At 42.1% G+C, this 23,684-nt stretch overlaps 1 protein-coding gene across 2 annotated transcripts in view; it reads right to left on the bottom strand.

The window, feature by feature from the left end:
- lrrtm4l1 (leucine rich repeat transmembrane neuronal 4 like 1) overlaps window positions 1-22,943 on the bottom strand; it is a 40,155-nt gene extending 17,212 nt beyond the window's left edge. Inside the window, exons 1-2 of one of the 2 annotated variants that reach the window (XR_002203447.2) lie at window positions 22,159-22,943; window positions 7,039-8,735 (exon numbers count right to left, since the gene is read on the bottom strand). Coding sequence is in view for 1 of the 2 variants with exons in the window: in XM_020103512.2 (XP_019959071.2) it covers window positions 7,105-8,735; window positions 22,159-22,162 (1,635 nt within the window). In the remaining variant the exon portion in view is untranslated. The remainder of the gene's footprint in view (window positions 1-7,038; window positions 8,736-22,158) is intronic. The other variant, XM_020103512.2, reaches the window with a different exon arrangement.
- Window positions 22,944-23,684: the final 741 nt, after the last annotated feature.

The following is a 23,684-nucleotide window of genomic DNA, read 5'->3' as shown; positions in this document are numbered from 1 at the left end:
GATTGAAATATGCAGGAGTCTACTATTTTCCTACTGATCAACTCGTCTGTTCCTGCGCTGTCACAGGTTCACTAAAGGTTCTAAATTGCAGGGATTAAGGTACTTTAACACCCAGCATGAGCTGGTGTTGTTCACTTTAATTACACTAAGTCTGTGTAGTGCAGTCATGTCATAATACTGCGAGTTATTCCCTCTCAGTTTCCACTCATCCGACTTTGTGTATGTGTGTCTTTGCAGTTACAACGGCCGTGGCAGTGTAAAGACGATGGTGTGTTTTCTACAGAAGTGAAGGTGGGTGGGTTGATGCTACTGTTATCAGAGGATGAAATATACAGCGGCTGCCAAAGCCCGCGGTAAAAGAAAGAGGGGGGCTTGTATAGGAGATTATAAAATTCAATTTAGGGCAATAGAGGGGGTGGATCTTTTATATAAGGTGCTACTGAGCTGTTTCCCCATTTTTCAGTCTGGAACACAAACATACACTCATGTATATACTTTAAAAAAGAATCTGCTGTTCTCTCTCGTATTGTTTTTGTTGTGATTTCCAGTAAAACAGAAGATCCCTGTTTGTCTTAGCTGCAGGCCCAGACCAGGCTGCGGAGGCAGCTAATAATACTCCACTCACTGGGGTTTGTGTTGAGTATGCATGACTGTATTACTGCATGTACGATAGGGAGGAGCGCCTCGGGTATAGAGCGACGTTTACAACATTTCACTACATGCATCATCATCCACCACAGGAGGAGTTCTTGTGAGGATGACCCAGCAATCGAGGAGGAGGGCATGAAATTGCAGCTCTGAGATAGAAGAGAGGCTGTTGCAGTGGATAAGTGGAAATACTCCACCGTGCACCGAGGGCTGTGCTGGCATTGTCGTCTGAGCAGCCGCCCTCGTCGTCCGCATTCGGAAACAGTGAACGACGAGCACGTTTTCAGATTTCCTTGTCAGAAACATAAATCTCGCCGTCATTAGCCCCCCATCGTCTTCAATAGCGTTTTGAGTTATCGGCTGACAGTCGCAGCATGATAAGTAATAGAAAGCATTCTATTAACTGTAAAAACCTCTTAATAATTCAGCCTTTATAAAACCCTATCTTGTTTGATCACAGAAATGATGAATTTAATAATTTAGGACCAGGGAGGATTTCATGATGCACACATTAAAAGCTGCTGCAAGGAGGAATTTGGGGAGAGAGGGATAAAAAAAAAAAGTAAAAGCGGCAGAGCAAATGACTTCACAGGAACCTGGAATATGAGACCTACAGTGTATTCATTAAGATCTCTGTGTCTGCAGCGTACGCCTGCTTGCACTTAAGCTCTTAATGGTTCCCTTAAACTGATGAGGTAAAGGGGAGAGGGAGCGGAAAATGAAAGTGTTCTTCTAAATGGATTTTGGAGGAATGCCTGTCAAGTGGAACGGGACTGGAGGGGGAAATTAGCCAGGGGACATGCAAAGTGAGCGCCGTGGCTGGCTGTGTGACATCCTTCTCTCTCCAAAGCTGTCTGAGGGGAGGGCGAGGGAGGAGCGGGAGGGAGGGGAGCAGCACAGTATCTACTTGATGCAGGGAGCGCTTGAGGAAACGACCACAGAGAGATGGCGAAGTGGTAAATCAGTCTTTTTATGTGTCCCGCAAGAGGCCGTCACAGCCTCCGCTACCCGGCGGGGCTGTCTCAGCCCGACTTTGTGATTGTTTTTGGCCATGAACTTATTTCCGTATGTTTACAAGTCCTTCCTGGGTTGGACTTCGACCGTCTATGATACTGAATTCTGAAGATTTGAATCATCAGTCGGAGACTGGAAGTTCTTCATGGGGATATTTTCGGGTCCCAGAAGTAGCTTCAGGGAGAAGGCTTCTCAATTTCTCGCCGCCCTCCAGGGGTGAAATCGTTCCACTGTGTCAGGTGGTCATGTCTGCGTGGTGAAGATGTCTGCCACCGGGTGCAGACAGCCGCAGACCTGGACCAGTGCTGATTAATAATGACTGTAGTCTGTGGGCCGCTGCCTTTAAAACAAGCCTCAACACATTGCACAACATTAAACACACGTACTTCTTATTCCCTTTTGTTTTTCATAGGAGACTTACCATCCTTTATTCATATCTACAAGTGCAAACGTTGTCATTATGGGGCCACAGAAGTAAAGTGCGACATTGTAGGATGATGCCGTCTGCTAGAAACTAAACTGCTTTCCTGACATCACTGTGATGGGAACGTCTGTTTGGATTAAGGTCAGAGATGCACGAACTAAAAGCATTTTGCTTAAGGTAATGGAAAGTTTTTGTTTCATGTGAAATGTAACTAAAAATGTTTGGCGTCTGAAGTCTGCTGTGAGAGTTGAAACATAAAGTTTCTACATGATAAAGTTTCTACAAGCAAATGTTTTATGGCTTAATAGAACATTTTGACAGAAACTAAAGAGATAATTACTTGATAACATAACACAGGCACAATTATGTTCTTAGTTTTGAAAATAGAGTTGGGCAAATTAGTAATTTTCATGAACGATGACTTACTTTGCTTTTAAAACCATATCAAGAAAACTACTAAAGGCCGCGATGTAACAGCATCTGTCAGGGTGTTGCAACACTGAGATGTGGAGAACATTATTTTGCTGAGAACCAATCTGTTGCTCTTGAACATCCACAGCCTTCACCAGAAGACGCCTTTTTGTGAAATTTCTTATTGACTCTATTCAAAGTGGTGAAGAGCTCATTACAAGTATATTCATGAAAATGAACATGCTTGTGTATAAAAGAACCTTAAAAGAACTGATGAAGGTTACAACTACAACTCAACTAATAAAAAAGTCACTGAATGTACTGGATCATTTCTTAAAGTGTTAGTAACCAGGAAATGGAAGGAATTGTTTTTACATCACACCTTTGGCTTGAAATGAGCATATTTTATATCATTTTACAAAAGACACTTTTAGATAGGGAAAAAAAAAGTGACCAAGTATTTTTATAATCCGTCCTCAAGTTATCCTGTGAACTACCAAATGCAAAAGTGATAAGATGTGCATGGGTTCTAAAAAGCCAAAGAAATCTAAGAATATAAAGATTCAACAAAGGCTTGGGAATTCATTGAAGGACTTGAGAGTCTGAAGAACAATTCTGCTCTGAATAAATTCTCAATTCAAGATTGATTCTCAGCTTAATAAAAAGAGAAGACGGCGCTATCTCCAGGCTGCTACTCCACTGCCCTCTGTGCCAAACCATTCCGTCACGTTTCATGTCGACTGAAATGCAAAATGAAATCAGGTCACTGTCACCGTCTGTGTGGGGGAGAAGACAGCTTTGTATTCGGAGATAACGGCAATAATGAAATCGCAGCGTAACGGTCACGTGCGCGCTGAGCGTCCTCTGCTAAACCAAAGTAGTTTCACGCCCTCCGGAGTAAGAGGGTGGGGGAGGGGTACGGTCAGGTGGATGGGGGTTGGGATGGGCGACAAGACTCCATCATTATCCACAACTTTGTCTGGACGCTGCTGTTGACATGAAACAGACTGTGGACTGAGTTGCTCTCTTCCCCTAATCAGAGCCGCCTCAAACGTCTTTGAAGATTGACGACACTACTACACTATTGATGATTTGAATTCATTATTTTTCCACTTTTAATTATATGAGTCTCGATTACAATTTGTGAACTGGGGATTTAAAATGTTGCACTGTTTTAAATCCAGCCTTTTTTCCCCCCATCCACCAAAATATAAAGAATTTAGCTAATTGCTCTAATGTTAGATGTGGATTAGCCTGAGCTGAGGGCTTTGGTGTTATTTTAGGACGACTTTCTTTATCCGTCTGTTGTTCTTTTCTCCACGTGGAGATATTGTAGCTGACAGGAAATTCCCAGTGACCTCGACGCAGCACAGCATGTCCTTTTTCTCCCATTCAACTGTGTTCATTTCCATTCGGTGTAATGTGATGTGAATGCAGCACTCGGGAAAGGATTTAGGTGATCTCAGGAAACTCCCGGCAGACCTTCATCTTCATCTTCGACCAATAATAACTAAATAATGACACCTGTGTGGGTTTGCAGGGGCTGTTAAGTTTCCAGCCTTTAAGCCTCTAACAACCAAAGTGAAAGAGACAGTGAACTGATCAAACTGTTTTCACGCTGAGCTCTGACACCATTCTGTGCCGATACCTCGCTAAATCCGAGCCACAGCGGGGTGATCGCGTTGTGTCGTCTTTTGTTCTCCGACGTTGCCATCCACAGGGACCGCCGCCGCTGCACAGAGCTGTAATGAAAGGCATAACCAGCTGTGCCGGCCAGCGAAATGCCACTTTCATCAAAGTACGACAGGCTGACGCCAGTTTGTCAATTATTTAATGCCTGAAATCAGCCACAGCATAGAACACCAACGCCCTCTAAACAAACTGCTGCAACACACCCGTCAGTGATGCTGACAGGGAGATTGTTTTAGACATAATGAGATTTGGATTATTGTTATGTAGCAAGAGACAATTCTCTGACGTGGACTGCTACAGAAATATCTTCAGTTGCGTGGGGAAATCAGAACAACACTTTTGTTGTGCGGAACAGGACTGTGCATTGCTCTGCTAATGCTGTGTCTGTCAGCCTTTTCTTCGATAAGTTGGCATACTAACTGAAATAAAGCCAATTTCTTATTCATTTATTTTCAGGGGGGAAAGGACACAACTAGTTTGGACTGTAAATAAACAAGGGATCAGGGATTGAAGAGAAAAAACTCCTTGATGGATAACTCCTTGAATTCAGAGCCACACAATTTACTTCCTACACACTCTGCAGTGACAATGAAACCATTATACCTTGCAACTCCAGTCAATGCCACATTCACGCCACGGCGACCACCTTATTATCGATCAAAGTCAAACTTACACAAACTTTGGTTTCAAAACTGCCAAAAAAAAACAAAACATTGAAACTAATGGCCTTGTTGAATCACAGTTAACAGTCTATGATGAGGCCACATATCGAGCAAACAACACCAGTCATTTTGTTCTTTTATCACATGCAAGATCCACAAACCCCATTTTCTTTCTACTGAGGGACCCTGCTGAGGGAACATGCTCAGGAACATATCCAATACATATGTATTGTTATATAATGCATCATTATTTTATGTATGGAACTGCTGAATATCTGAGAGGAGCCAAACCTCTCTGCATAAAAGATCCTCCTAATTGGCTCTAGATTTAACACTGGATTGAACCTCTGAAGTGCTCCTTCCCTCTGAGAGCAAACCTTCAAGGTGCTCCTGCTTGATCAGCTGCTACCTCACTAACACGTATGAATATAGATACAGTTTCCTCTCTGTCACTGAGGCAGATGAAAAGGACATTTCCCTTCATTTGCGCATTATAAAAACCTCAGAAACTGATTTGATCTCAAACACTGTTCCTCACCGTCGCCTTTAGAAATTGCACATAATCCCAATAGTTACGCTTTTACTCTAAATTGTTGCACTCATCATGGAAGTGGACTAGTTTTATGATTTACACAGAAACGATATAACCAGTACTTAAAAAAGGAAAATTAAACCAAATAGAGAATCTGACAGGTGCATGCGCTCCGATCTTCCTCGACTGCCTGATGGACTGACCCCACACACACTTCAGTGGAGAACTTGGCACAAAGAAGCATCTAAGAAATTAGCATCCCCCCCAAAATAAATTTAAATCAGCAGCTTGGGGTTACTTTGAGTTTCCCAAAAACCCAAATGTGAGTTTGTCCTTGAGTATCCAGTTTGCAAAATGGCTGCCAAACACAGAAGCATGTCAACCCATAAAATGTGTTGAATAATTCTAACCCTAATCCCTAACCCTGTCACATGACCTCTGAATAATTATTTTCTGCATTGAGGCTCCTGGTGAGAAAAGTGGGTAATTGCCTCCTGTATAAAACACTTCAACCTGACAATGATGAAATAACATTTGGAATCCGCAGTAGACTAATCACAATTCAAGGTGTCTGATAGTTTCCTGCATTTCTTAGTACTTTTGACATCTTTTCAAACAAGACATCTGGCAGGCAGTGTTTTAATTAACCTTTTAAATTACGCCGGACCTTTTGGTGAAGCTGTCAAATGTATGCATTGCTTTAAAGACCATGTACTTCCTGAGATTAAACAAAGACGACCTACCTAAGTTTTCATGCTGGTGATTTTAATTACCCTGGTTTATACATGTACCCCTTATCACAGCAAAGGGATCGGCTTGTAAGTCATATCATGAATTTTGGGATTTCGACATTGTCTCACTTCTGTTCAGATTTCCATAAATCTCCCCACACAACTGGAGAGGTCTGAACTGTTCTGGTGAAACTTGCTTCAACACTAAAGAGCGAGACTGTGCTTATCACAAAGCTTTGTCTATAATGGATGTGCAACCTTGCACTGAACAAATTAATATGTTCCGATGTTTTGGTTAATTAAAAACCTTTGAGGCAAAGACGTTTAAGCAAAACTGTAAAGTTCTGATCAATACCGAAGCACTTCATAGTCTTTGCTGTCAATGTTGCCCTAATTAATGTTGTCTTACAACAAGATAAATAGAGTTATGGCAACGTGAAGGTTTGCATGAGTAATAAAATGGACATTCTCAGGAAAATAAGCTCCGTGCACACACCCCTCCCACAAACTCCCCACATACAAACAGATTTCTTTAACATGAGTGAGCCATGCCATGCTGATGTGGAGTGGTGTGTGAAATAGTTAGACAGTGTCCAATTAGTCATGGTCCCTAAGAGGAACATTTTCTAAAGTGAAATAATTTAGATAACAAATATTACAGAGATAAATTCTGAGTTGCCGAACAACTACACATAGTAAAGTTTTGTAACTTGTTTCTCTTTATCCAACTTGTAGATTAGTTCCCCTGGATCAGAATGGTTCTTTTCTGGTTCCCACTTAAAGGTTGATTCTAAGAGTGATAACCTGAATAATTGGAGACCTCTAACATTTGAATTCAAGCACGTTATGAACAAACAGTGCAGGTGCTTAACTGTGCTTTAACAGTGTCTTTTTATAACAGGGTATACTTGATAAAGGATTTACCTCTCTGTTGAGCCTTTGTATTTTGATTTTGAGTTTTTATTTTTAGGTTGATGCGATGGGTCATACCTCACACTCCCTGGAGCCAGAAATTGTGCAAGTGCAGGAACCAGTGCCATTGCCCAGCACCTCCAATGCTTCTGGTGTGGCAGCAGGGTTGTAGCTCATGTAATACTCTTGGAGCTGGGAGCTCAGGTTCTGCTCTGGCTCTGGACTCTTTTTGCGGCGCTTCCGTCCCACCATGGATCGCTGCTGCAGCAACCTGGTTGCGCCGGGGTATCGCCGCCACAACACATAGACAACTGTCAAGATTAGGGACATGGTGAAGAAGAGTGCCACACTGCCCACCACCACTTTGTGCAGAGTCATGTGCTCCATCTCTGGGGGTGGTAAGTGAGTGGGTCGTGTGCGAGCTACTGAGTCTCTAGGGTCCTTGTTCATGCGCCCTGGAAAAGTAGGATGAGGAATAGGTCGAGGTCTAAATGGTGGCAGAGGACCAAAGGTGTTGCTTGGAGGCATTGGTGGAGAGGTGCCAGTCGGGGAAAAGGTTGGTTCAGCAGTTGCTTCAGAAATGAGCTCTGACATTGGTGAGGGTGTTTCAGTCAGAATATAATCAGTTTCCTCACAGATGCCATGGTTCATTGTGGCTTCCATAATTTTTTCTCCTTGCAGATACTTTGGGCTGCTGCATATCATAGTGGTGTCTTTACTGCCCCGAAAATTCCTCAACCAAGCCACAAGAGGACATATGCCAGTTCCGCAATCCCACATGTTGCCAGCAAGGCTGATGGAGGTCAGTGAGATCCATGCTGACACTGCCTCCTGAGACACATTGGACAGTTTGTTGGATTCCAGGTTGAGGACTTGAAGGTTGGGCAAGCAGTGAAACACAGCTGGGTCCAGGGTCTGGATTTCATTTCCTGACAGATCGAGTTTCTGCAGAGTGTACCAATTCCACGGAAGGCCCTGGTTAACCACCCTAATGCGATTCCACTGCAGGTACAGCGATCTCAGGTTGGCTAACCTTGGAAACAGAAAAAAGTTGATACGTGAGAACTGGTTGTGCTCCAGATGCAACTCCATCAGCTTCTGAAGACCCAGAAAGGTGGTGCGAGTAAGAGCCTTGATTCGATTATAGCCCAAATCAAGAAACTCCAAACTCCTGCACTCTAGGAATGCTCGAATCGGGATGTTGGAGAGACCGTTTGAGCGTAGGTGTAGATTTTGTAGTTTTCGTAAGCCATGGAACTGACCTGGCTGCAGGATTTCCAATTTGTTGTAGGACAAGTCCAGACTACGAAGATTGGGTATTCCATGGAATGTTGAATTGTGTAGAGACGTGATCCTGTTGGAGCTCAGTATAAGCTCTTTAAGCCTGCGGACCCCCTGGAACGCTCGACTGTCAACGGCTGAAATCTGATTGTGGTCCAAGTAAATCCAGAGAAGCTGGCTAAGGTGAGCAAACTGATAGGGTAGCAGGGTGTGCAGTTCATTGTAGCGCAGGGAGAGGCCCTGGCAGCCGATTGAGATGTTTTCTGGGACATCTAAGAAGCCAGATGAATCACAATGAACCGTTTTCCCCTCACATCGACAGCTATTGGGGCAGGTGCGCTCACCAAAGCTGAACAGCAGGGGAGCCCGCAGGAGGAGGAGGAGTGGAAAGAGGAGGTGTGTCAGTCGTCCATCACACAGCAGTGGACCTATATGAGATAATGAGACAGAGAACGAAGAGAGGGGTTTACTGAAGATCAAATCATATTTAGAAGTTTTATCTGCAATTAAACCGTCGACTACCATCCTGTTTATTTGTCTTTATATGATGGCAGGTCCCAAAAAGAGTTTCTGAGAAAGTGTGCATTGAAATGTTGCTCTCTTCAAGACATTTATATCATGAACCATTTCTCAAGGATGATGCAATCTCAATAGATACTCCACAGATCTTTCATTAAGCAAATTGTGAGACTGTACTCTTCTATCAGGGTTAGCACAAGCCCTCTTCAAGGTTTAATATTATGTGTAAGTGCATTTTTACTTTGTTGAAGAAACACCAGGTATATTTTCATCTTGATCTGATATTTCTTACTCCCTTGACAGTGACACAGACTCAAACTCCATAATTTGTGTTTCATTTAAGTACTGTTCCAACTCTGTGCAGATGTCACAGATCTTGTAATCTTTAGTCTATCAATATAACAACCGCACAAAGCTGCTAGCCTTATCCAAACAGCAATTTACATTTTAAAACCCCAGCGTTGATAAATGCACTTATCTTGTAATCTGAATCAATGACAACTTTTATAAACTATAAAAATACAAGAACTGACAATTTACTGATTCTTTCCTAAGGGCTTAAATATGCACAATTCAACAACATACAATAAGTACAAAGCAGTAGGACAATGATCCTGCAGGCAAACCTATCAAGGCCTAAGAGCAGAAAGTCAATGACTGTCATAGTGAGTCACCTCAAGTCTATCACCCTCAAATGAAAGATGACAGTTGGCCCCTTAACCTTACAGTCTGGTTTGATTTCAAATGTTTCATGGTGCATTACAGAGCCGGCAGCTTAAAAGATATGTCAGTGCCTGATGTCTTTTGACTCCACCATATGTCAAGGGACACATCCTTGACCCCGGGCTCTCATTTTGTTTCACTCTACCAGTGATCAGACTATGGATATTCATATCTAAAGACAACAATGCTTTCAAAGGTCCTGCTGCCTCTTCTACAGCATCCGTTTGCTCTCATGTTCAGTTTTGTGTCAGCTGCTTTGCAGGGAACAGCTACAGATTTGACAATTAACAATGAGGAGCCACAAAGGCACATAGGGAGGGAGGTTGTTAACCTTGTTTGGACAGGCTGGATGGCAGAGTATAAAGTGGGTAAGAGCATGAATGATCAGCAGCATTGTGTGGATGTAAAAAGCTGTATTACACCGGGGATCGAATTAGGCTTTTTGTCTAATTGGGGGAAATTAAACTTTCTCTAATAATGTGTGCTGCCACAGGTATGGAGTCATTTGAGAGGAGGGAAAATATGTAATGTGTTGAATTGCACAGAATTAATTCCATTGTAAGATAATTTTCAGGATATCTTTTTTATGACATTATTGGATAACTTCATTTTTCAGGCCCTTGGGAAATTCTAACTCAATGATATATTTTGAATCAAACTTTACAGCTCATTTAACTTTTTGCCAGAAGCAGACTTCAGGCATTTTTCTTCACATCACTACTATGGGTTGTCAATAAACATTAGCATTAAAAAACATACACAACTAAACATAGGCTAAGTTAACACTCGACCTAATGTCAGCTGCCAATGGACAATGTGGACAACGCACACGTGTGTATAACTTCACTTCCGAGGATACTCACTGACACAATGTACTGTCAAGGTTCATAACCACCACCATAGATATGTTCCCAGAACCCTTAACTTAACCTCAGCGTAATACTTCAGCCATTAGAACACGTGTTTACCCAAACCTTTGAAGAATATCTCAATTTATTAAAATGCCCTCACTCTCAATTTCAAAAATTGAAACAGCAAATGTTTTGTGTATGGGTAAGAAGCTACTGTTTGACTTTGGTTCATAAAACGACAGTGAGGAGACTGACATGAATACAAACAGAAATGCATCATGTTCCCTGCATACAGAGATATGTAGTATCAGTGTGGACACTGGACAGACGTTATAAAAGATGCATGGCAGAGAGAGACGACACAGAAGCTGGACAAACTGCATGAATTCACAATGCAAGTTTGTAAATGTGCACATCACGCGCATTGTAATCTACTTATACGGTAAGCATTCAAACTGACAAGTGCTCAGGAAGCTATAAATAAACAGAGTGTTGTGTAGCGCCTCGTGATAACCATTAATTAGCTTCATTATGCAGCTTAAACAAATGCAGGGGGACGAGTTAAAAAATCCCATCATATCTGTGTGCTAACCTGTGAGGGCACATAGACTGCAGAGTGCTTCATTAAACACCGTGACACCGCAACGATTTCATGCTCAAAAGGTAGCAAACATGTTTTTATTTTTTCAACAGGTTTTGTGATTATGCCGTATGTCTTCACAGGCAGGTTTGTTTACAGCCTGGAAATAATGGGCATCTTATTTTACAGGTGATTAAATGTTCTCTTGTTACACATAAGCGCTGGAAAAAGAATCCGATCTTGACATTAAAAAGTATTCCTCCTTCCTTTCCACATGGATGTGTTGTAGCCAACCAGTGGGGGAGCCAGTGAATTTTAGTTTTATTAGCCCAACATGGATAATAATCATGAGATTGCACTGATTTATCAAGACATGTCACAACGATAATCCCAAATCTAATTCAGCCTATACAAGCTGTTTTTTAATTTTAATCAATCATAAAACAAACCTTTGCCAAAAGTAACTCCAAAATAACAAAACCCTGCAATTTCATTGTTTTGAAACGGAGGCTACAGGTCGTAAATGTACACACAGCGAGCAAACCGTAACCTATTAATCAAAATAATTTTATTAGAATCCAAAATATTAATATAATAAAGTAGCCAGCTGGACTTAGAGGAGTATTCAGCTTTTTGGCCGGCAGCCGACACTTATGGAAAACTCTGATTAGACAACACTAGGTATCGGACTATCGGAATATGCCAAGTTCAAAGTTTGATAAATAACTTGGTTTGAGAGGTTACACTTCCAAGCTCCTGTGTGACATTAATTAGAGTCTGTGTGCCAGTGCATGCTTTTGCATAATCAAATTCAAACCCTTCATGCTCAAAAGTAGTGGGCAGGGGTATAAAAAGAGACAATGCAAAAACCTCTCAGCAAAAAGTAGAGCAGCAGAGAGAAGTGAGGTGGTAGAGGAACTAAGAGAGGTCTCTATGAGAATGAGTTAAGATACACTCTATGTGGAAACGCGTGCTATAAATAAATCCCCTGAATCGTCCATCACCTCCATTAGGTACAGAGTGATCTGGCCAAGCATCGACAGAGCGACACACACTCATTAGTTTTCCCTAAATGATAATCTCATTGGAGCATTTACAGGGCTCTGTTGTGAACCCGCAGGGAGAGCTCACTGTGTCATAACATATCACTAACACTACTTTGGCGATCTAGCGTGCCTGTTCTCAAACACAGAGAGGAAGACTCAGGCATATTTTATGAGTTTGAAAATTCCGGGCGGTACATCGCGATAAAAAAGCCACAACATCCAGCCACTGGCGTCTCCGCATGACAGCATCATTAATTAGCATGCATTGGCTCAGCATGGTTTCCTGCATAGACAGAGGAGTGATAAAAATCCAATGGACATGTGTATGTCAGGCTCCTATGGGAGGGTTAACAGGGAGGAATGAAGAGAGACTCTCACTTTAGTACAAATTGATTATTCAATCATTAAATGTGGTGCTAAGTGCAGACACCACTCAGGTTTTCTCCTGGTTTCATGCTTCAGATGTCGGAAACACAAGTGCACGAATACCCCTAGAAATTAAAAGATGTCTGTCTTTGTATCATCGTCATTTGATAAAACAATACGTACATTGAAAAAACCTTAAATATAAACTGGAGTTTGTGAGCGGCGCTGCTATCGGATCTCTTCCCCCTCAGAGGAGATTGGATCTCCTGCGGTAAGCCACACACATCTGTTTACCTGGCTCGCTCCTCTTACTAGAGCGTGACCAATCAGAGCCAGAGGGTTTGGAAGATTTCATATCTTGTAGACTTTAAATCCTGGAGATTTAAACTGTGTGTACATCAGCACACAAGTTAACCTGAGTTCAGTTATCACAGAAGGAAGATCTGCTCCAATTAAACTTTCAAGGGTTAAGTTTGTGGTGTTGTTTATTAGTTTGTTTCAATCATCGAGCTGAGTTTTAAGATCCCGTTGCAGATATTTTACTTTGGATATCCAAGCCTGTGTCTAAATTTCTAATTCAATATCCCTGGTTAGTCCAACTGCGGGTCTAGAATTGAAATTGAATGTGAAGTAAAAGCTTTATAAATAAATAATGCTAGATTAAACCTCATTTTAAAACCCTACTCCACCATTTAACACTGCATGCATAAAACATAGTTGGACAGTTTAAGCCAACCAGTCAAGTTACATCAATTGAGATTTTTTTTATCAGATACGAGTGGCTCCCTCTGAAGCCACAAACAGCTCTGCAACTTTTATTCCTGTTGCAGTAGTTCTCATGACGACCTGTGAAATTAGTGCACTTCCCTTTTAAAAGAATCTTAACATCCACCCGGTGTGGAGCAGCACTCTGAGTGGGACGAGATGTGAAGAAGTGCCTCAAAGCAAAGCATTGCTTTTTTATTTTATTGTGTGCAACCAATAAGACTTCACCACAATTTGATGATGCAATTGCAGCCGATAAATATCAATTAAAGAACAGACTCTGTGCTTCACTAACCCCCCCCCCAAGGCTCAGCTACTCACCGACTGGGACACGTTAGCCAGACTCAAATGTTCGACTAAAATAGGCTCGCAAACAGCACCAGATAAATTATAATTTTATTCTGAAAATATATCTTTTCCCCAATTACCTCAGCTGAGGTCAGATTCCGATGGCGACCTCTGTGAAATCTCATAAAAGTGAGACTGCTTCCCCCCCAGAGGACAGAGTGGGCTCTGGCAGACCCAGCAGAGTCAGCTGTCGTCCTCCTTGGCGGCGCGACAAGTTGATATTTCATTTGAATGCACCGAGCTCAGAGCACTGATGCAAAGGCTATTACCCAGAGTGCCCGAGTGGGTTGGCCAACAGTGCCGGGGCCGCACACCGGGGCACTTCAAAGAAATGAGAAGTGCGCTGGAAAACAAAGTATATCTACTATTTCTTATTAAATGGTCGACTGTAGCACAGGTTATACACATTAAACTGGATGGTGTTTCCTTCTTGGCAGCTTCTCAAGGTTATTGACTGCCTGAAAAATCTGATTAAGTTCTTACATGTTACCAATATGTTATTTTACAAAAATCTAAGGTCGTACAATCATTGTCGTTTGTTTTGATCCACTTTATTTGTATTATTTTACTTATTTTTAACAACTACATTTAACAAGATCTTATACGAATTCTCCTTTTTATTTCTTCTCCACTTTAAATCTCTTCGCCTCCTTTATTCTTTTCTTTTATCATCATCAACTGTTTTAGATCGTCCTTTTAGATTTGTAGGATTGTCTTCTTTAAATGTTTTCTCTGTGCTTTTTAATGTACCTGAACAAAACCTTGAATGTACCACTGTCAAAGAAATGTGCTTTATAATAAAACTACCTTGTATGCAGTATTACTAATATACTCATATATAGTACGCTTGTTCCTTCGACCCCACCTCCTTCCGTCCCCTTCTCTCCTCGACTGTCTTCCTCTCTGACGCGGGAGCCAAGGGTTTTAAAGTGTGTGATGTGTGACTTAGCTTAGGCAAGCGAAATTCTAGGGCCCAGCAGCATGTGTGATATATTACATTATTGAGTGTGTTCACTCAGATTTAAGGCACATAAAATTAAAAATATTTTCAGGGGCACAGAAGTGTGTGACGTATCACCAGTCCCAGGGTGCATCACGGAACCCTGATTAATTGGACACGCAGGCATTACAATATTGAAATGAAGTACCTTTTACACACTTAAAACCCATTATTTTATATCCATTAATTTGAAAATTGGAGTCTGCTGTAATTTCAGCTCGCAGCAACAGCACGAAACAGTATAAAGCGACTGATTTATGATAAAAGCTTATTTTACTACTACTGGAACTGCACATACATGCGGGGGGGGGAAGGCGGAGCAGCAGCCAGGGTAAACACACAACGCACAGCAGCAGCGAGATATATGGAAAGTAGAGCTCGGCCGGGTGGCACCACACCATTAATGGCAAAATACGGCTTAAACGGAGCAGTATCTATTAAAAGTTGAAATGAGCGGTCGATTCCGTTAGCTCGGTTATTCTGTCTGGATTTGTGAGCGATGTGTGTCGAGGGAGCACGTGACCGACTCGAGCATTACAGCGAGAGAGCGGAATGAAGACGGACAGCTCGCTCTCTCAAAGCTACTCCAGGGCCACTTTAGAGGAAAAAGAGAAAAAGGCCTAATGGCTTGATTAGGTGTATGGATCTGTTAAAGTCTAAGCTTCAACCAGATCGATGCGTTAAGTAACATCTGGAACAAAGTGCCTGTAACGTACATGAGCTTCTCACAGTTCAGTCCACCATGTCCACTGACTATCACTTTAACTGATGCCACTGAGAGTTTCTGATTGTGATTGGCCGGCATGGGTAGAGGCCTTATAGTATAATCAATTATCTTCTCAGTTAAAGAGGTAAAGGCACAATTACTTAATTATATGACTAATATTCCCTTTTTTTAAAAAATTTTTAAATAGAGTATATTTATGGGTTGAACAAGGCTCATAACGCCACCTAGTGTTCCAAACTGTCTCGGACCTTGTAGGGCCAATGCTCACATAGAGTGAACCATCTGCACATGACTTTTATATAAATATGAAAGAGTTAACATCCTGTATTCAAAAGGGGATTGGTTGGTGTTAGGGTTAGGTTTAGGTTAGAATTTGGTTTATTCTAGGGTTAGGGTTAAAATTAAGTTAGGTTTGAATTGGGTGTATCTTAGTTTATCTTAATTATGGCAGTGTTAGGTTAGGGTTAGAATTGGGTTAGGGTTATATTTAGGGCTATGTGATGGTCAAGAAGTACAAACATGTGTGTGGGCGTGACGGGGGAAGAATGTCTTTAAATTTCGAATGTGTTTTGTGTGAATCTAGAATCCACTAAAGTTGGGGGACGATAGAGAGGATAGCTACACTTCGCTGTGCTAGCTGCAGTAAAGCAAAGAGGCTGTGGGGTCTGCTGCAGGGGGAAGGAGAGTGGAAATGTTCCATCGTATAATAAAGACAATGGGAAAAGCCTCAGGTTGGTGTGTGACATGGAGATAGAGAGACCCGGCCTCGTGAAACACACTCGTTCCTGTGGAAATGTAGATGACGCATAGACATTCAAGGAGCAGGGATTCACCCACGCCCAGAAACTATATTTCATTAAAGTAAGAAACAGAAAAAACAGCTTTAAATAAATGAATTCCAAAGGTAAGTTTCAATGAGTACATCTGATATTTTGCGACATTGAGGCGAAGGGTAGTATCACCCACAATATGTAGCTTAGAGTTTTAACTGTAAATTCTCTAAGATCTTTTAATTCAATTAGCCACAGATGATGAATATTTTCATTATTAATCATTATGTTGATTAATTAGTGAGTAGACGTTTCTTAGCTTCAGGTGACATGTTAAACTTGTTTGTTTTGTCTGACCAACAGTGAAGATAATTACATTTACACTGAAATAAAAGAGAGAAAAACAACAGGCCTTCAGTCCTAATTAGGTGCAAACAGATGTTTGCTATTTTTTCTGTTCAACGACTGAATCATTCATCGTTTTACTGATTATTATTTTTAAGTCACAACAAACCAAACGATCGGTAATCAGCTAATTGTTCAGATCATATCTCAGGCAAATGACGGCACTAATAAACAGTTGTCTCAGAAACGAATATCTTTTTATATCTGAGTAGTAGAAATCACATTCTCAACTTGTCAACGGAGAAATATTTAATTAGCAAGGAGCTTATTTTGTATGTCAAGGTTTTTACACCAGCATTTTTTTGTGTGTGGCCATGGAGGCCGCCTGCTGCGAGGAAAGGCAGAACTCTAATGAGAAGTGTTGGATGGAAGTTCACTTTTTAGAGGAGCTGCTGCAGACAGAGTAAACTCAAAATATTCTTTATGCAAAAGTTTAAATTGTACCTGTGCAATTCACTATCTAATGCATAAGACATTTTAGAATCCAAAAAAACATGTGCATTAAATTATGTTGAGTGTTTTATAAAATGTGTTTAATTAAAACTCTAATTATGTTTTGATCCAACACGATGTTTGTGCTTGATAATATTATGAATATTTTAAAAAACAATAAGTAAAAATACAATTTTGTCGTGATATCATCTGTCCAGAAACTGGACATAACTAGAAGCTTAATTCATCGACTATAAAAATTATAAGAATAATGAGAAGACGCGACATCTCCCCAATAGTGAAGCCAAATCATCTTAATCACCCCTTGTAGCCGGCTTTAGTATAATATATATATATATATAGATATATATATATATCACAAACCCCACCTCCTCCATGTAAGCAGATGGGACATGGACAATGTTAGTAGATGGGACATTTCTGTTTAGATAGTTGTTTTCACATTAATGTTAATTTTGCAGTAATTCAGTGATTTGGTGAAATAAAAACAGAGGTGAAACATCATGATTGACACCTGAGACTGAGTCCTGATTGGTCGAGGGCATGCATCGGCGGGACTTTGAGACTGTGGCTCCACACATGAGAAAACTCGGGCTCCAAAATGACTTCAACAGCACGAGACACATCGTCTGTCTTTATGTACGGTCCACAGTAAAGATACAGAAAACAAACTCGCAAAATAACCAGTAAAGCAGATGACATTTCACAGCAGTGAATGCATGAGGCAGCCTTTACAGCCACAGCGCTTAACATCTGGACCCGGCTCACGGGCCCATAATATCCCACATATCAAGAACTGTACTGACACTGGCTTTCCTATTGACCCACACACACACACAGGTTATTGGTGTGTGTGCATTGAGGCAGGGAGCTGCGTTGATCGATATGAGTGCTGAGCAGGGCTTTCCACAAGGATATGGAGAAGCCAGTGGGTGAAAGTAGTCAGCAATGGGGAGTTTGGGGATATGCACTCTGAGCCCCACTAATACGTTTGTCTACTGGATTGTGAGCAGGGATAACAGGGCATCCCAAAGGCAAACCAAAAAGAACATATCAGATCTCATATGTTGAGACACAAAGTTTTAGAACATCAAATTCAATTTTCAAAACATGATTTGCGGCATTTATATGTATATATTATACATATACATGTATACCAATTCAGGTTAAATCCTTTGACCCACGACTACATACAGAGAATTGACATCATAGAACTTTTAGAAGTGAAAAAGAACTCGTCTTGTATGCGGCGCACGTTGCCGTCTTAGTTGTGGGACTTTCCTGCGTGAAATATTCCCAAATTGCAGAGACATTTTAGCTAAATCTGGCTGATGCTACACTACAGGGCCCACTTCTTTGCAGTACTTGCGAATGCAGCACAGCGCAACTGCTGTTTTAAAGTGACAAGGAAGGAGTGATGTCCTCGTTAACTAAATTGCAGATTTAGCCGGCGTTTTCAGAGAACATCTCAACAGCTAAACACTTCCAGAGCTGCATCATCTCAATAACATGGGCTGGAAACAAATCTAAAATGTCAGTAATGCTCCTGACATTGAAATACTGTTGACGTTTAGAGAGAATGACAAACGACAGACATGAGCAAGTCCCTCGTCCTGTCTTCTGTCCTCTGCTGATGTGATTCACTGCCTGCAGGTACAGAGGGGCGGTTGGGGTGGTGGGGGATCTGGTTGCGACTCAGCCAACAGGAATTTGCCAATTTTTAAAGATTCATGGCAAAGTAAGATATTCCCTTAGACTAGAGACAGTCCCAATGTGCACCAGAGTGAATTTAATGATTCCTGTTTTATTTACTGTGACTGGCTCACTTTACCCTGAGAAATCGGCTATTTTATATTAGCTAACTGGCTGTATCCCCCGTGGAGCCCCCTGAGGGGATGCGGTGGAAGACATTATAGATGAGTTATAAAGAAAACACCTTCTTCCTGCATTCTTTCACAACACATTGATTTTTCCACCTGCAGCAACAAAAATAGGACCTCTAGCACTAATCTATCAGAATAAAAGCACAGTCATTCTGAATGGTAATTGAATAGAAAACATACTTTGGCATAAATTACACCCAGATATATTCCTCTGGATCTGGGATAGCATTTATAATGAGAGGATGAAAAATAGGAAAAAACGTTGTCCTGCTATGTATTTCTTTGTCCTTCTCTCTGAAGCTTCTCTCAAAGAGGCCGGGCCTCGTCAGAGGGAAATGACAGCACCAGTCATTTGTTAGAGGCCCTGAAGACCTAACTTCAGTCTGCCTGTTATTATGAGCAATGAGCTCCAACATCAACTCACATTTTTCTGCCGGAGCACAGACTGATTATTTCCCATAAGAGATTTCTGTGTTTTTCCTACCGTCTCTCACAGCTTTGAAACGTGTGTGTCTCTGTGCACCGCTCAGGACTCAGCAAAACTCGAATCAGAAGTGTGACGGCTGAGTCGAATCTGTGTGGTTGTCTGTTTATTATCAATCAGATGTTACGGGGTCACGCAGCTGAACTCTTGAGCGTTAATAAATAATTCCTAAAGATGCCGTTTCCTGAACTTTTGGTTGGCAGTACATTTTCAGTGTGTAGTATTTAGTGGCACCTGGTGGGGATGTTGCGTATTGCAGGTTTGTACCTACAGTGGCCTTCAGGTAACCAAGGACACAGATTGTGTCTTTGGTTTGTCTTTTCTGAGCTACTGTAGAAACATGGGGGTGCAAAATGGTGGACACTGGAAGAGGACCCATATCCAATGAACAAGCTCATTCTAAGAAAACCACAATGTAAGAATGTATAGTTGAGGTGATTGTACACTTATAACAACATAATTATGAATATTAGATCTAATCCAACATCTCATTTCAAACTGATTTGCTTAAACCTAACCAAAGAGGCGGTAGATTCACTGTACAACACAAACATCAATACTACATCATTTTAAAAAGCTCTGACGAATGATCTTTCGGTTTTAGCTGCAAAATACCAAAATGTTCAAATGTGCAACACCATGACAACCAAACATAAGCTGCGTTGTGCTTCAGTTACACAAACACAGACAACACATTATCATGTGGCTCTTGATTCAGAGTCTTTTGTGTGGTTTGTGTGTGAAAGTTGAGCTCCCAGAGCTTACTGCCAGACTTATGTTCTCACTTCTGTGTCTGTACGTGCTTCACTGCGTGAGTTCAATATGCAGGACACATTGTTTGGGGAAGTCTTTCACAGTTATTTCGGAAATATCAAGGAACATAGGACTTCGGAGGAAGTGCTGCATTTGAATATAGTCAACAAGGGACACAAAAAAAAAACTCCAACAAAAGATGTAAAGGGAGAGAGTTCAATGTGATATCCTGTGTTATGAGGGTTTGATGGCATGTGTGGGCAGTGGTGAAGTGAATATTACCAAGTGCGACAAAAAGGAGACATGCATCACCCTGACAGAGTATTCCCTATTGAAGGCTTCAGCTCCAGTGTTTAAAATCAGCCTCCGTTGCAGCACTGAACTGTTCAAGGTTTGTTAGTTTCTTTGTTCTCTGGGGCTATGGAAGAGGCTTGAATATGAATTTCATAGGTTAAGTTCGTCGATGAAATTCATAAAGATTTTCCATCTAAAGCAGCTTCCTTCACTTGTTACTCTTGAAAAAAATGCATTTTCCATTATTTGATAGATTTGAATGAAGTAGTTGATTCGATCATTGGTGAACCAATGTCACGTCTGTTTAATTTATCGAGCAAATAAAGTTTCTCTGGGGTTTTTCTGGGATAATTAGTTTTTACCTTCAGCAGTGTATGTTTACACCCCTGTCTGTTTCATCACCTTCTTCAACATTGCAAAATATCATGTTTTTGACATTTCACCTCAATTTCTAATTGGTCAATCAACACAAAATGCTGGCGACAATTGTGTTCATCATTTCAGTCACATACATTAAGCAAAAGGGTCCAACTTTCTCTGGGTTGAGTTTCTAAAATTTGAGGAATTGCTGTTTTGACTGACTTCCTGAGTGATTTGATCAGCATTAATAAATTGTTGTTGAGTGCAACTGCAGATGCTGAACAGCTGCTATTTAGCTGCAGCCCTGTTCCTCCACGAGAATGATCTGGAAAATTAAATCATGCCGAGGTTTAATTCTTGATTTGTGGAGGATTGCACATGATTTTCTTTACCAAAAGAGCAATGGAGGGAGCAGACCCAGCGGGAGAGCGTGCTGGCCAGAAATATTGATGCTCTAACAAATGCAACCATTTAGTTTGGCTTGGGCTGTAGTAATTGTAGTGAAATAATTAAAACTGTAAAAGTGGGCGCTCATTAGCTGCACTAAGCTGCTCATTAGGAGAAGACGCCACAAACTGTGCACAGATGTGTGGGCAGCATGCATCCCTGCAGGCTGCATCAGCTTCTCACTACATCTTAGAATAAACCACACACACAAAAAAGAAAGTAAAACATACAAGAGAGCAGAACAACAGCAGAAATTCAACAAGTGAGAGGAGGAGACGAGAAACCAAAGGAAGCTCAGAGAGGTGCAGTTTCAACTCAAATGGATCCGTCTGCAGCTAATCTCCTGTCAAACCTACCCTGCGCGTGCACGTGCATGAAAAAAACAGTCCCTCACTGCGATATTCAGCAGAAGTTGCGCTGAAAATGGAAAAACAATTCTATTGAGAATAAATATGGGAGGTAAAAAAAAAAAAAGAGAGGAGCTGCGGTGCGGTGTACAGAGGTGGGGGTGGGGGGGAGGCAGGAGAGAGAGGACGAGGAGTCAAAACATGTCAGAGGTTTGGACGGAGGAAGACAAGGAGGAGGTGGGATGAAGAGGGACCTGAGGAGGTGGGATGGGGGAGGCCGCAGTAAAAACAGACACGTCCCCCCTCCCCCAGATTTCAGCCATTTGAGTTCAGGTCGGGAACGTGTGGATGAACTTGTCACTGCAGCAGCAGAGACGTTTATCTGGCACATAACGAGGCGTCGTTTAGCTCCGAGCCCAGTTGCGCGCAGACACGCACGGTCCCCGTCGACTGATAAGCAGCCTCCATCACATCATTAAACTGAGGGTGAAAGGTGCAGGGACGCTCCTGGCTGCTGCATATTCAAACCACTTCCGCCACAAATAACAGAAGAATGTGAGGAAACATTTGCAGAGAACAGTGATGATGCCAAAGTGACGCTGCAGATGTGTGCGCAGGAATAAGGATGAAGTGAGGAGAGGAAAATCTTTGCACTCAACTAACAGGTCCACCAGTGTTGGTCCTCCTGATGCCTCCTGATTCTAAATGAGACGGTGCTCCACTCACTCACCCATGTTGTCTCATCGGTGCGTTCCCCTCCGTCCTCCGTAGCGCAATCCGCCACACAGATCACGACTTCCCTCCGCGTCACCGTCCCTTTCCCCAGCACCTGGAGAACCGTGGATCTGTGCGCGCCTCTCAGTCTTCGGGTGACTCACCTGCCTTCATTTTCTTTACTATAATTAAAAAAAATAAGAAGCTAACTGTCGATTATAAAAAGCTTTGAAAGTTTGCGCCCATGCTCCCTGACGCAGCGCAACTTTCCAGACCTGGCACGCAGAGCTGTGCCATCCAGCCCCGGTAAGTTAACAGCGTCTGGCTCTACAGGGGTTTCATCACCCGGTGAAAGACACGATCTCAGACACAGGCTCCCACCGAATGAGGTGAAAAAAGAAGACACGGTCACGCGTTGGGAAAAGTTCAGACGTGGGAACGAAGCTGGAGATGGATGCGGTGACCGGCGGAGGCGAATGTCCTCTGCGCAAGCATCCGGCGGAGCGTCAGGGACGCCAGGCAGCGATCCCAGGCAGGCGCGGGTTCTGTCAGCAGGCTCATGTGTGCAGTGCACGGGCTGGCAGGTTCCCGTGTGCGCGCCCGGCTGCGTGGGGGAGCGCGCGCGAATGTGGGAGAAAGAAAAGGACAGAGAGAGAGAGAGAGGGAGAGAGAGATTTCAATGCAGTGTTTCACAGCTGCAGATTTGCTCCAAAAATGAGATGTGCTTTGGTTTTCTCCTCCTTTCTCCATCTTCATCAACAAAAACACATCAGTGCTGCAACCATCCACCTCTTCATCATGCCTTTCTCCTCCATAAGTCCATTATGCAGGTGTGGTGGAGGATACGCTGAGGGCTCCAGTTTATGTGGCTATCACTATAGCATGAGTGGGAGGCCTGCCTCAACCTACCTCATGTTGCGTAATTATTGGGAAAGGCTAAATGCAAGAGTTTAAGTGGAGTGCTGTCCGACCGACTTTACCTCATTAAAAATATATATTTAACATTTCAACTTCACTCATTAGGCTGCAAAAGGTTGTTTTAAGCCTCGAAATGTTTTGAACTTTACACAATGCGAAACAGACTTTCCTCTTTGGCGGTAACTCCCACGGTTTTCTCTAATTGGAAACACTCGCAGTTGAGTTTCAAATGTTTGATAAAGTCCTACCGTGTTTAATCACTTCACACACACACACACACACACACACACACACTGATTCGTTCCTGGAACAGAGGTTTTAGTCTTTCAGATTTCTCCAAAGACGAGAGATGAAAGAAGAAAAGATGATAAATTATAAAAATGTGGCCACTATCAGAATAGCTGGTCCGACATGACTTTCAGTTTAGCTTTGTCGCACTGTGTGGTGACTTAGTGAAAGTTTAACGAAGGTTTGAAAGTCCAAGGTGACAAAGTATAGGAGACAGCAAATGCTGGTTTTTACAGTTTGCATTGGGGAGAAGTTAAGTAGACGTATGGTATTTGTCAACATAAGTCCTATATGAACGTGGGTGTGTAAATGAATGGTACTGACACATGTCTCATT

This window comes from Paralichthys olivaceus, chromosome 18 (genome assembly GCF_024713975.1).
Source record: "Paralichthys olivaceus isolate ysfri-2021 chromosome 18, ASM2471397v2, whole genome shotgun sequence".
Classification (NCBI taxonomy): Eukaryota; Metazoa; Chordata; class Actinopteri; order Pleuronectiformes; family Paralichthyidae; genus Paralichthys; species Paralichthys olivaceus.
The sequence above is the reverse complement of the archived record's forward strand: the minus strand, read 5'-3'. Positions and strand labels throughout refer to the sequence as shown.